General features: G+C 43.6%; 1 protein-coding gene across 1 annotated transcript in view; it reads left to right on the top strand.

The window, feature by feature from the left end:
* Positions 1–5,756: 5,756 nt before the first annotated feature.
* The window catches only part of mrc2 (mannose receptor, C type 2), a 247,310-nt gene continuing 238,531 nt past the window's right edge, over positions 5,757–14,535 (top strand). The window contains exon 1 of the mRNA XM_063037085.1: positions 5,757–5,952. Within this exon, the coding sequence (XP_062893155.1) occupies positions 5,862–5,952 (91 nt within the window). The 5' untranslated portion in view covers positions 5,757–5,861. The remainder of the gene's footprint in view (positions 5,953–14,535) is intronic.

Raw genomic sequence — 14,535 nt, forward strand, 5'->3', positions numbered from 1 at the left:
TCCCGGGAATTAACCTTGTGAACCTACGTTGCACTCCCTCAATAGCAAGAATGTCCTTCCTCAAATTTGGAGACCAAAACTGCACACAGTACTCCAGGTGTGGTATCACCAGGGCCCTGTACAGCTGCAGAAGGACCTCTTTGCTCTTATACTCAATTCCCCTTGTTATGAAGGCCAGCATGCCATTATCTTTCTTCACTGCTTGTTGTACTTGCTTGCTTTCAGTGACTGATGTACAAGAACACCTAGATCTCGTTGTGCTTCCCCTTTTCCTAACTTGACTCCATTTAGATAATAATCTGCCTTCCTGTTCTTACCACCAAAGTGGATAACCTCACATTTATCCACATTAAACTGCATCTGCCATGCATCTGCCCACTCACCCAGCCTGTCCAAGTCACCGTGCATTCTCATAACATCTTCCTCACATTTCACACTGCCACCCAGCTTTGTGTCATCGGAAAATTTGCTAATGTTGCTTTTAATTCCCTCATCTAAATCATTAATATATATTGTAAACAGCTGCGGTCCCAGCACTGAACCATGCGGTACCCCACTGGTCACCACCTGCCATTCCAAAAGGGACCTGTTAATCGCTACTCTTTGTTTTCTGTCAGCCAGCCAATTTTCAATCCATGTCAGTACTCTGCTCCTAATACCATGTGCCCTAATTTTGCCCACTAATCTCCTATGTGGGACTTTATCAAAGGCTTTCTGAAAGTCCAGGTACACTACATCCACTGGCTCTCCCTTGTCCATTTTCATAGTTACATCCTCAAAAAATTCCAGAAGATTAGTCAAGCACGATTTCCCCTTCGTAAATCCATGCTGACTCGGACCAATCCTGTTACTACTATCCAGATGTGTCGTAATTTCATCTTTTATAATTGACTCCAGCATCTTTCCCACCACCGACGTCAGGCTAACCGGTCTATAATTCCCTGTTTTCTCTCTTCCTTCCTTCTTGAAGAGAGGGACAACATTAGCCACCCTCCAATCCACAGGAACTGATCCTGAATCTATAGAACATTGGAAAATGATTACCAATGCATCCATGATTTCTAAAGCCACCTCCTTAAGTACCCTGGGATGCAGACCATCAGGTCCTGGGGACTTATCAGCCTTCAGACCCAACAGCCTATCCAACACCATTTCCTGCCTAATATAAATTTCCTTCAGTTCATCTATTACCCTAGGTCCTTTGGCCACTATTACATCTGGGAGATTGTTTGTGTCTTCCCTAGTGAAGACAGATCCAAAGTACCTGTTCAACTCGTCTGCCATTTCCTTGTTTCCCATAATAAATTCACCTGCTTCTGTCTTCAAGGGCCCAATTTTGGTCTTAACTATTTCTTTCCTTTTCACATACCTAAAGAAGCTTTTACTATCCTCCTTTATATTCTTGGCTAGTTTACCTTCGTACCTCATTTTTTCTCCGCGTATTGCCTTTTTAGTTACCTTCTGTTGCTCTTTAAAAGCTTCCCAATCCTCTTGATGGCTCTTTTTCTTTAAATTAGATCTGCAAGTCCATTCAATTGTTTAGATTTAGGATGTCTAATGGCTTAATTGACAAGAAACCAGAGGATCCATATAAAGGCAAAGACGACATAAACCTTGGTGTTTATTTTCTGATGTGGAATAATCCATGTTATTATCAAATTTTAAAAAAATTTGATTTCCTTAACCAAACCTTTCTATCTTAATTGTTTTTTTTTTCAGCTTTACGTGCAGTGACTTCTTGAATCGGAACTATCGCGTGGAACATTTATGTTTTGGTAATAACTTTCTTAATTAATTCCAGCATTGTTTGTAGATACTTTAAACATTACAAAACTAACTTGATGTGTGTGTTTTCATTGTCTATTAATAAATACCAGGTTACCAAGGGCACTTTTTAGTATTCCACTGCACGTGAAGCAAATATAATCTTGTGCTGTCTCACGCATCCTGACTGATTTCTATCCCCTAGTTTATATGCTTGCCTCTTTTTGTATCCTTCTCTATTCCAATATATACACTGGGGCCAACTTTCTGACCTTTTGTAATGTTGAGACCTCAGAAGACCTCCAGTGAAAGTCGTAGTTCACACATCGGTCACAGCTGAAATCTGTCTTATATTAACATTAGTCATTGTCTTCCGGCTCATTCTCTATTTCCTTTCCATGAACTGAACAACCATTAGCTTTGCGTTTATGAGACATCAAGTCCTGGCTAGATGTGTCCTTGCTGGTAACCCAGCCCAACTGATGATCGCCTTAAGAGAAAGATTATCTCCTTCGTAACAATGAAGCTCTTTATCTTGCTACCCTGCCGTGTCCTGTTTTTATTCTGCCTTCTATTTCTGATGTTCCTACAACCAGTGGTCTCACTTTAAGGACTCATTTATCTTGTTATTTCATGCTCTGGTTATTTATTGCTATTTACTTATATTTACATTTGCACAGTTTGTTGATCATTGATCCTGTTTACAGTTACTGCTCTATAGATTTGCTAAGTATGCCTGCAGAAAAATGAATCTCAGGATGGTATGTGGTGACACAAAATACTCTGCAGATGCTGGGGTCAAAGCAACACGCTGGAGGAACTCAGCAGGTCGGGCAGCATCCGTGGAAAAGATCGGTTGATGTTTCGGGCCGGAACCCTTCGTCAGGACTGAAGAGGGAAGGGGCAGAGACCCTATAAAGAAGGTGGGGGGAGGGTGGGAAGGAGAAGGCTGGTAGGTTCCAGGTGAAAAACCAGTGAGGGGAAAGATAAAGGGGTGGGGGAGGGGAGGCAGGGAGGGGATAGGCAGGAAAGGTGAAGAAGGAATAGGGGAAAACACAATGGGTAGTAGAAGGAGGTGGAACCATGAGGGAGGTGATAGGCAGCTGGGGGAGGGGGCTGAGTGACATAGGGATAGGGGAAGGGAGGGGGAGGGAATTACTGGAAGTTAGAGAATTCTATGTTCATACCAAGGGGCTGGAGACTACCTAGACGGTATATGAGGTGTTGCTCCTCCAACCTGAGTTCAGCCTCATCGTGGCAGTAGAGGAGGCCATGTATGGACATATCCAAATGGGAATGGGAAGCAGAGTTGAAGTGGGTGGCTACCAGGAGATCCTGTCTGTTGTGGTGGATGGAGCAGAGGTGCTCGACGAAGCGGTCCCCCAATCAGCGTCGGGTTTCACTGATGTAGAGGAGGTCGCACCGGGAGCACCGGATGCAATAGATGGCCCCAAAAGACTCACAAGTGAAGTGTTGCCTCACCTGGAAGGACTGTTTGGGGCCCTGAACGGTGGCAAGAGAGGAGGTGTAGGGACAGGTGTAGCACTTGCGCTTACAGGGATAAGTGCTGGGTGGGAGATCCGTGGGGAGGGACCGATCCCTGGGGAAAGCGGAGAGGGGTGGAGAGGGAAAGATGTGCTTAGTGGTGGGGTCCTGTTGAAGGTGGCGGAAGTTGCGGAGGATAATGTGCTGGATCCAGAGGCTGGTGGGGTGGTAGGTGAGGACAAGGGGAATGAGTCTGTGATCACTCCCATTTTTTCTTTACTGGCTCCACAGAATCCTGCTTCCTTGTTCCTTCATTGCTCTTGATAAGACAGTCAGATTCAGGTTTATTATCACTGGCATATGTTGTGAAATTAGTTGTCTTTGCAGCAGCAGTACTTTACAATACATAATAGAAAAAAATTAAATTACAGTAAAATAAGCTGAGTGTGTGCATTCAGGCTCCTGTACCTCCTTCCTGATGGTAGCAATGAGAGCAAGGCATGACCTGGCTGATGGGGGGTGGGGGGGGTCGGTCCTTAATGATGAATGCTGCCTTTTTGAGACATTTCTCCTTCCTCCTACTACCTACTTACCCTTGTGCCCTTTCCTCTTCTCTTCCCACCATATTCTACATAGGTTCCTATTCTGTGCTTGCTAAGCAGTCCTTCCTGACATTTCTCAGTTCTGATTGAAGATTATCAACCCCAAAAGTGAATTCGTTTCATTCTCCAAAGATGTTCCCTAACTTGCTGACTACTTCCAGTATTTTGGATATTCAATATTCAATAGTAATGTGAAAGTTGATAAAAGAATCATTTTAATAAGGATTTTGAAGGAGGGAAGTACAGAGTTAATTATTAAGTTTTGGGGCCTAGGCATTGAAGAGAATCAGGTACAAGTGACAGCGATGGAGCATGTAGATCTCCAAGGGGAGATCAGAGGATGCCTCCGGACTGTAATGAAAATCAGAATTAGAAATTACAGTCAATTTTTTCAGATTGGCAGCTGCTCAGTCAGTCGGTGCAGGAGTGATGGGTGAATTGGACTTGAGAGAGACCTGCCACAGGGTAGCAGAGGTTTGAATGGATTTGGAATAAATTGGAATAGACGCTTTGCAGGTGTGGCAAAGGCACATGTGAGGGGTATAGCAACAGATAGTCTGAGGCAAGAGCAAGGACTAGGAGTAACTGGTCCCCATCATGAAGAGCTGATGAGTTGGATGCACATTGTGGGACAAAATCAAACAGTGGGGGGCAGGAAGGTGGGGTGGAGAGAAAGGACGGAATGAAGATGAAAGGGACAGCAAGTGGGGAAAGAGTGGCTGGAGGTGATGAGGCATTGGTCTAAACAAAGAGAAAGATGAAAAGCGTTATCTAGTAGTTTTAAAGATAGTCCCAGAAGCCACAGGCAGTATCAGCTGGTTCATGGCACACGTATTATTGCAGTACTTTATAAAAACACAGGTTGTTTTGTGCGTGGAATGCTGCCTGCCCCTAATCGCCACGATTACTATGTATGGCAATTCATCAGTCTCACCGAACAGCGTTTCTGCACATGCACTCTCATTCAGCACATCTCATGAGGGCTGGAGTTTACGGACCTGAAATGGTACTGAACTTTTGGAGCTCAGAATATACACACTTGAAACCGGGTAGAAAACTGGCGAAGGTTCTTTGACCTGACATATTGACTGTTCCTTCCTACAGATGTTGTTTCTGTTCTTGTGTCAAATTTCCAGCATCTGTGCTTTTTTTCCCAGATAGGAAACTCTATGGATTTTATGCCATTTTAAACTATTGTTTTCTATGTATATTTTTATTTCAATACAATCCTTGCTCTTGTCAATTCTCAATACCTCTTGTATCGAATTTGACTGTAATTCCTACTATAAATTATACATCCCGAATTAAACTCGCGGAGTCCACCACAAGGTGTCCTGCTCTGATTAATTCTGGCTCCTGCTTTCTGCCGACAGAGCAACTGCCATTTGCGTTGTGGTTCGGTGTTAATTTCTGCAGATCGACCGTGGATTCCAAAAACATGTTACCCCACGAAAGGCCGACACTTCAGTAAGGTCTAAACTTTGCCGAGTTGAAACTTTCCATGACCATCTTGTAAAAACTTCCATCTGTTTAATGTCACAGAGGTGTGGCTGTGACTTGGTCCGTTTGAGTGAGAAGCCCCTTCCGAAATGACCATACAAATGTTTACAAAGCACCAGCAAAGGAGAGGGTGCAGCTTTTCCCCGGTAGCCTCAATGCAATCAAACTCAGCGATGCAAAGTTTGTGATCATTTGTTGCTCCCATCACACACGTAGCTGTTGGACGTGAATTGCCTCATGGCCATTATTTCCTATTGAAAGCAGATTTTACTCCCCTATGAATATTTTTTTGTATTTGAGCGGGGGAGGCAATTTGCATTGCAAGATTTTTAAAAAATTATATAATAATTTAGTAACATCTGCATAGGTGCCTGCAGTTTGTGCAGGGTGTGAGTGGGTTGAAGAGCGGCGCACTGTTGCTGCTGACGCACACTGCTTCTCCTCTCGTCTCCCCCACTCCGCAGTCAGTCGGAGCTCGCATCGGACCCGCGCCTGAGCTCCCCACCAGCCATGGGCACCCGGCCCCACCGCCAAACCCCTCTCACTAGCCTCGCCGCTCTCTGCCTGTTCCTGGTCGCTGGGTCGCGCCCGGCGGTTTCAGGTAAGGGACGGGGGAAAGTTTCCATTCAGACTTTGGACCATCCGCCGCCCAGCTAAAGGGGAGCGGCGGCACCGGGCTCTGTATCCCGCTGTGGGAGGAGACCCCTGCCCTCCCGGCGCCTGGGTGGAAGGTTTGATTGGCCACGTTCGTATTTGGTCCTTATTTTTCTATGGAACGATGTCGGTTTACTGGTTGTAAAGTTGCAGAAGGAATTCCTGAATTGAGTGTAAACAGATGTGTGTGTGTGTTTGGGGGTGGGGGGGGGGTTGTTAGGAATTGTAGGAAGGGTGCTTCACTGAGGGGGTGTTGCAATGTACAGCCGGTGGAGTAAAGATGTTTTGTGTACCCCCCCCCCCATCCTCGATCATTCAGCCCCTGGCTCGGTGAAGTCGGGGGTCAGTAATAATTGAGCGGTATGGTGTGCCTCTGCAACTGCGGGACGCCTGTAAAACTTGGTTCTTCCTCCTGCTCTTCTCGTTCCCGGTGAAGGGCGGAACCCCACTTGGACTGGAGAGTGGAAGGGTGGGAGTGGGAGCTTTATTTCTTTGGGGTTTGGTAAAGGGCGAACACTGCTGTCTAGCACAAATCTGTGGCAATGTTTGGATTCTTTAAGATGACGGGATGTAAAGTATCATCACTCTTTAATCAATTTGTCATTTTCTGGAATGTCCAACTGGAATAAATGCTGGAAATCCCAAAACGAAGCAGAAAGTGTTGGAGACAGCTCAGCCGGTCAGGTGGCGTCTGTGAGGAGAAGAAGAAAGCAGAGTTGATGTTTCAGCTTAACAAACCTTCCATTGGGACTTGAATTCTGGTGAAGACTTGCCCAGGCAAAGTGAAAGTCTTGTCCTTTGCAAGATGTGGCTTGTGTTCTTTTGTGGGGTCAACCTTCTGACAATGAATAAATAAAAACAAGAGAAAAGGTACAGTGCATGTTCAGCCAATCCCTTGGGTTTGTATCAATATGGCAACATAGGGAACTGCAGCCAGATGGTGCAGAACAAAGCTCCAGTGCACAATAGTGTGGTAGTGACTAGATAATATACTTCTTTAGTGATGTTGTTGAAGAATATATATTGGTCAGGGCAACAAACTCACCTGGTTTTATTTCAATACATTGGAAAGAATAATCAGGAACCCTACATTGGATGTGGAGATTCAGCTTTAGTGTGTGTTTATCATTTACTTAATCACCCCCACCACAATTCTTCATCAATTATAAACACTGCATGGAATCTATTCACTTATATAATAATGCCTCATCCTTGCCTCATGGGGCGCAAGAACTTTCCTTGCATTTTTATTTTGCAAGTATTTTGTAGCCAGGATCCTGTCTCATTGGTTTAGCTCCACTGTGACGAGGAACAGTTGCTGATGATGCTGTGGTCTTGATGGTACTTGCCAGTGGCACACAGATAATGGTGTGATTGTCACACTCATCAGCTGCGACAGAGGTAATTACAGGTGAGATCATTTGTTTGATCAGTTGTTGCACAAAATGCACACTCTGTTGTACATGTGTGTGCACACAACACCCACCAACACGTACATTATTACTTTTTAGAAATAGAAGCAGGAATCTGAACAGCAACGTACTCCAACTGCCTTATCCTTTCATTCTTCTTGGTGCCAAAAAGCTATTGGCACCTTAAATATACTCACCCACAGACCTCTGGGGAGTGAATTCCAAAGATTCATTTCTCCCTTTGTCCGTGGACAATTATTGTCCTAGTTTTATCTAGTTCCCTCTTCCATCTTGGCTTACCTGTCACACCTTTCCAATTGGCTTTAAGCTTAAGGCTCCAATTTTGGATCTGAGAATGTTTCCATTGAATATTGATTGTATTATGATCACTCTGTCTCAGTGAACCCTTGATCACTAAATTATTAATTAACCCTGTCTCATCATAAGTCAAAATTTAAGAGAAAATGTTCACTGGTTGATTAAGTATCTTTGAACCTGTCTTGAAGGTCTGTGAAAAACTTGAGTTCTCCATTCCCTTAATCTCAGGAATTATAGGACAACTGATTCCATTGGGTTAGATAACATCTGACAGTTCTGCTCACTTCATTCAATGTCCCCTCAATTTTCTATAATAGACAGCTGTTGTTTTTAGCTTGAAGCTGAGCTCTGGCATTAATAGCATTCCAGGAGAAGAATTCCAGATGTTATGTCGAGAGTTCAGGTTTTCCCACCGATAGTAATTTCAGAAACTGGGCTCCCAGTTCCTGAGTTTGACAGCAAAATTTTAACCTTTAATGGAAGATTTGACCTCTTGTTGTTTCTTGCGATACTTTGGTAATTAGTCCGAGTGTAAAGTGAGAGCATGCACAGAATCCACAGTGTGAGGAGAGGGCTGCGTGCACGTTATGGCGTGAAAGGGGTGTGTATGCTTATAGTGCAGACTGTGGGGGAGGCCACGTAACCAAGGCACAGTACTAGTGGTTCTATGGAATGGGATAGGTAATCTGATACCGACAGCTGGTTAACAAGTTAGTTGTGACCTAGTTTGATGCCGCTTCAGCCTGGATCACGGGCAACAGCCATGGAGTTTTAATGTCTTATCAGGAGGTAAATAGTTAAATAAGCTATTTAGTATCAAGAACAAATTTAGGGGAAAACAAATCACTTTGACTTTTGGCCCTTGGAGCAGTTCTGCCATTCTCTGAGATACAATCTTCACTCCCTCAGCTTGCCTCATTTCTCTTTGTGCTGCTGCCAACCACAAATCTCAGTTCGATCTCAGTTCTGGAACCTTCATGCCTCCCAGCAATAATACTTTTTCAGGCAATGGGAGATTTACAGATTTTTCACTACCATTTAAGATTTTAAAAAATGTGCTTTCTTCTCTCACCTTGGACCAGCTGGGCTCCTGCATTAAGGTCACATTTGCTTGTTCTCTACTGTCCCATCAGAATAAAGAGATTTCTCTGTCCTTTCAAATTCATTGATTGTTATAAACTCTTCAGTGAGAGCAGTCCTTAAACCTCTCCACTTGCAACAATAACAAATTGAGATGATGCAATCTTTATGTTATTTAGAGATACAGTGTGGAACAGGCCTTTCTGGCCCTTCAACCCCTGACTACACCGATTTAACCCTAGCCTAATCACAGGACAATTTACAATGACCATTTAACCTATCTGGTACGTCTTTGGACTGTGGGAGGAAACCAGAGGTGCTGGGGAAACCCATGCGTTCCATTGGGAGGACGTACAGAGACTCCTTCCAGAGGATGCCGGGATTGACCTCTGAACTCTGACGACCTGAGCTGTAACTGGGTTGCGCTAACCACTACGCAACTGTGGCATACCTCTTTTGTGATGTTAACAGTTTTAACCAGTGTAAGATGCTGGAGGCAAATACTCCCACCACTTTTGAACAGTACCTAGGTGAGAACTTGACTTTGCAACAGATATTGATCAAGAGCTGGAAGGTGGAATTAATATATGTCCAGCATGGATATCATGAGTCAAAGAGTCAGTTTCCATGTTGGATGACTATGAGATACTAGTCACTTTAGTCTTCACTATTTCCATGGCCAACACATCCACCTGTATGTGAGGAGTCTAGTTTAAGACTTTGGCATCTGTGTATCACAGATACACAGTTCTGTAGAAACTGTCACTCATTTATGATAAAGGTTAATTTTCCATTTCCTTTGTGTTATTTCCAATTATATCTGTAGCCGTCAGGTTCAGCTAGCGGATGAATCCAGGGGATGACAGTCTCCTGCCCAGCCAAACTTGAGAAAACTTGTTTGGGTGGATGCTGCATGATGTGTTCCCCTGTTACAAATCAGTGTCATGAAATAACAAACAGTACACAATATACAATTAAATGGTTGAGCTTTGTAATTCTTAACTTGACTATAGGGTTAGTAAAGAAACAAAAAGAGAAAAGAGGCCCATTCTCATGAGACAGTCTTAAAGCGCAACGTTGGAGCTCACGGTTTTCCCGCCTGTTCGTTCTCCATTGATTTTCCCCCTGGTTGTCGACTCCCGACCCCATTCCAACTCCACTCCGTCCTGCAAACAACGACTTCCCCGTTCTGGCATCTTCTCTCTCCATCTTCCGCCGAACATAAGACTGCAAAACCTTCGCTCAGGCCCACAAGAAAATAACAACACTCCTCTCATTGGACGGCTCAAATTCCAAAGCCCCGTTATCTCCAGTCATAACCCAAGCACTGCTGCTACAGAGAAACTATTACATAGCAGTGAAACCTTACAGAGTGTTACTTCTGTGCTTCAATATTTAATGTGTTCTATACTTGTGCTTTAAGTCCCTCTGCACCATTCATGGTTTTTGAATGTATTCTGATCTGCTTGCCTTGAGGTTAAGGATGAAGTCACAAATTCATACTTTTCAACATTGAGCACCATCTGCCACATTTTTACTTATCCTGTTAAAGATGGAAGTAAATTTCTGATGACGCTAAGTAGAAACTCAAAAATAGACAGGATTAAAATTATTTGGTTGACCAAGCCAGAACTAAGTGATTTCCACAGTGTTTGGACAGATGTTTGGAACTGCTGCTAGCTGTAAGGCTCCTCCTTGACACGTCTACATCGGATCATTTGGAGACAGAGTGGAAAGTAGCACTGAGTTTCTTGCCAACACAGGGAATGGATCATGGCAGTAAGATACTTCATTTTCTGCAGGAGGTGTGGAGCAGGAGTGGTTCACTGGACTCCAGAGGGAAAGCTTGAGACTCCCACTGTTGCCCCCAGACTACTGGAAGTAAAACCCAACCCTAGTCTCAGTTTTTTGTTGATGTAATGCAAGTGGTCAGACCTAAATTTAGAAATTGACTACCTCATAGGCTTAAACTAAAAATTTCTTCCAAAGTCTTTAAGCCTAAACTTTCAGTTCTGACAGTAGTTTTCTGAAGTGACCCACTTTGAGCAGACACACTCCCTGGCAATATCTGACACTGTCTTACAATCCACATCTACAGTGACCAACTGTACCCAGGAGATAAGCCCCTAAAACTGATGTGATTTCTATTGGGAGAGGGGTAGACTATCTAACTTTTTGAATCTGTACCAACATTCGGTAAGATCGAGGTTTTTCTGTGACAAAAGTCCCTCCACTGGCCTTTATGTCATATCCCTTTGTATCTTTGGTTAATAAGGGTCCATTGGCCTTCCATTTAAAATGACAGCATTTGCAGAGAGATTTGACTCTAACTTCTGGGTTAGTTCCTTCCATCCCAACCCTGTTATCAGTGCACAGTGATAGGAAGCTGCATCTTTCAGAATCTCCAGTTGATTGGTTAACCATGCTAATTCCATTAATACTTTCCAAGTGCTCTGTTTGCATCTAAAACTGATGTTTAGTTAAATTGGTCAGTAGGTTCCTCCCACCACCCACCCCGGTTTACAATCTGCAATAATTGCTTCAGAGTCGAGGAATTTTAGAAGAATGTTGCCGTCATCCAGTCTTTCAGGGACACTGTGACATAGATTATCAGGCCCTGGGAATTTATCTGCATATAACCCAATTAACTTTCCTTTTACTATGTCTTTATTGATCTTCTTCAACCCCTCCCTCACTGACCCTTGGCTCCCCTCACATTGTCAGAAGGGGTCCTTTATGTTCTCTTAATTTAATTGTTCTGCTATATTTTTGTTCCTGGTTCTGATGGTTAGGGACCTACATTTGCTTTCATGAAGTAACTAAAGTAGTTGGAAGGGAATATCTATATTTATCATTTTTTTGGACAGTCAGATAATCTTGGAAGTCTTTTCTGTTACTGGCCTGGTTTGCAAATTAGCTGTGCAGCAGCAGAGAGAATGGGATAAGCAGGGACTTGCAAGGTAGGGAACTCATGGTGTGTCACATATTTGAGTTGGGTCTGCAATAAGAGGATGTTATGGAAGACTACAGCGCAGAAACAGGCTCTTCAGCCCATCTAGTTCAGGCCAAACTATTAATCTGCCTGGTCCCATCGACATGCACCCTGGCCATAGCCCTCCTGTACCTATCCAAATTTCTCTTAAATGTTGAAATTGAGCCCACATCCAGTATGAATTTGGTGTTACGTGTATGCATTGAATATTGCTAAACAAGTCATAGAGCTATAGAAAATTACAGCACAGAACCAGGCCCTTTGGCCCACACTAGGCAGTGCCATACCCTTTAAACTGCCTTGTTTAAATTTAGATCTAGAGATTTTAGTAGATTCTCAATGAATGTAATCACCACATTCTCGAGTCAACAAATTAAACGGGCCACTCACTTATTTCAGAGCATTTGTAGAGTACGTGATATCGGAAGCCATGCTTTAGTTGGATGGAGCTGCAATGGAGGTTGTAAAATGGCAATCAAAATTCATCCAATCAAGTATCAAAGATTGAGTTTGCTTATCAACAGTCACAGGAACTGGGATGCCATGAAGTTTTGTCATGCAGGCTGACCAGTAGCAGCAGTGTGGGGTTGGAGATGGAAGGTCATGTTTGTAGTTTCTGCGAGCACATCCTATACAATTGGCAGCACCAGGAGACTGCAATCTCTTGTAATGCAAGGGAAGCAACAAGAAATTGCCTGCAAATTAGTGGGTGCATGGCAGAAACAAACACATGATGTGAGATTTGTCAGCTGGATCAAAATCAGCTGGTCCAAGGTGAGGGAAGAAAACACTTTTTTAAAATCTTAAAGGGTAGTGAAAAATTTGTAACTCTCCCGTTGCCTGAAAAAGTACTTCTGAATGGCCCAAAGGTCATCCCGTTCCAGCTCCAACTCCTTAACACGGTCTTAAAGAAGCTGCAGCTGGATGCACTTCTTACAGGTGTAGTCATCAGAGACACTGGAGGTCTCCCTGATCCCACAAGAGGAGCATTCCACTATCCTGTCTGGCATCCCCACTGTTCTAACTGTGCAATAAGAAAATAATAAAGAAAATTAAACAAAAAAATTCTACCTGCAGACTTTGCCTCTTCTCGCCAAAGCCTCAACTCCCCACTCTAACACTAGCCTACTCCTAGAAAGGGTGCTTCCACAATGGCCACTCTGCCTAAACCTAACTTCTTATTTGTCCTTGCCAAGTACCTCATTACCCACAATCCGCCGTCTCCTAAGGAACTGGCACACAGAATGTCCTGACTGCACCCACTCACTTATTTTGAATCTCTCTCCCGTTACGCAGAATCTAATGTCTCCTAACAATCTGTGGCGTGCAGATTGCATAACTGGAGAGATAGCCACATTTCCAAGTTCGCTGAAATTACTAACAAAATATTGACAGTGGTGTAAATGGAAATAAAGTTTAAAGAAAATAGTTGACTAGATGAATGCAGTAACCTGTGGAAATTGGACGTTAAAACATCAACAAGCGTGAGGTAACCAATTCTGGACCCAAAAAAGCAATAAGTCAGAGTAAGACCTAAATTATGAAAAGCTCGATCCGGTGTATCCAGAGTAGTAGAAGACAAGGTGAGAGCATGGTCTGTGTCTGATCACATCAAGATGACGTGCACTTCCGGTCACCAGGCCCCAGGAGAGGGTTACACACTGGCTTTGCAGAGACTACTGATTCACCAGACAGTCGATTCCTTATATAAAATGATTCTACTCAAAAACAGGGCTCTATTTTGTAGAATTTAGAAGGTTTTAGAGTGATTTGATTTGGTTAAAGGGAATGGAAATTGGAAAACTAATTCTGCTGGATTGGAAATCAAGGTCGGGGATGATATGGAAGGAAACAACCAAAGGGTTAGGGTGATCTTTATTAACCAGAGACATGAAGGGATATTGGGTAAAGATGAGGGAGGACTAGTGGATGTGGTATATTTGGATATTCAGAAAGCTTTTCACAAGAGGTTAAGGGGGCAAAGTTAAAGCATGTCAGAGATGGGGGTGATATACCAGCAAGAGTTGAGCATTGGTTGACAGGAAATGGAGAATTGGCATAAATGGTTCATCTGGGTGGGAGATCATGACCAATCTGGTGCCACAGGGTTTGCTGTTCAATATAAGTTGCTGATGCGAATGGGGGAACTAAGTATTACATCTGCAAGTTGTCAAGCAACACAGTATTGGGGATGGGGAGATGAGTGTGATTTGTGAGGATGCAAAGAGACTCCAGTGTCATTTCAACAAATTAGATAAGTGGGCAAATGCAGGGCAGATGCAGTTTTATGGGGGTAAATGGGAGGTCACTCCTTTGATTTTTATAAACAGAAGGACACAATGGTGATAGATTGGGAAAAGGAAAGGTGCAACATCAGTCACTGAAAGCAAGTGTTCAGGTGCTGTGAGCATCCGGGAAGGCAAGTGGGGCGGTAGCCTTCAATGCAAGAAGATGTTCATGCAGAAACACAAATGTTTTCCTGCAGCTATTCAGAGCTTAGGCGGGACCCCATCTATCTACACCTTTGATCTACTTACCCGATGAAGAAAGTTGATGCCCTAGAGCAGGGGTTCCCAACCTGGGGTTCTCAGACCCCTTACTTAATGGTATTGGTCCATGGCATAAAAAAGGTTGGGAACCTCTGAAATAGAGGGAATACATCAAAGGTTCACTAGTTTGATTCCTGCGATGGCAAGCTGATCCTCGAGGAGGGATTGAAGTGTCGAAG

Source organism: Mobula hypostoma, chromosome X1, assembly GCF_963921235.1.
Source record: "Mobula hypostoma chromosome X1, sMobHyp1.1, whole genome shotgun sequence".
Taxonomy (NCBI): Eukaryota; Metazoa; Chordata; class Chondrichthyes; order Myliobatiformes; family Myliobatidae; genus Mobula; species Mobula hypostoma.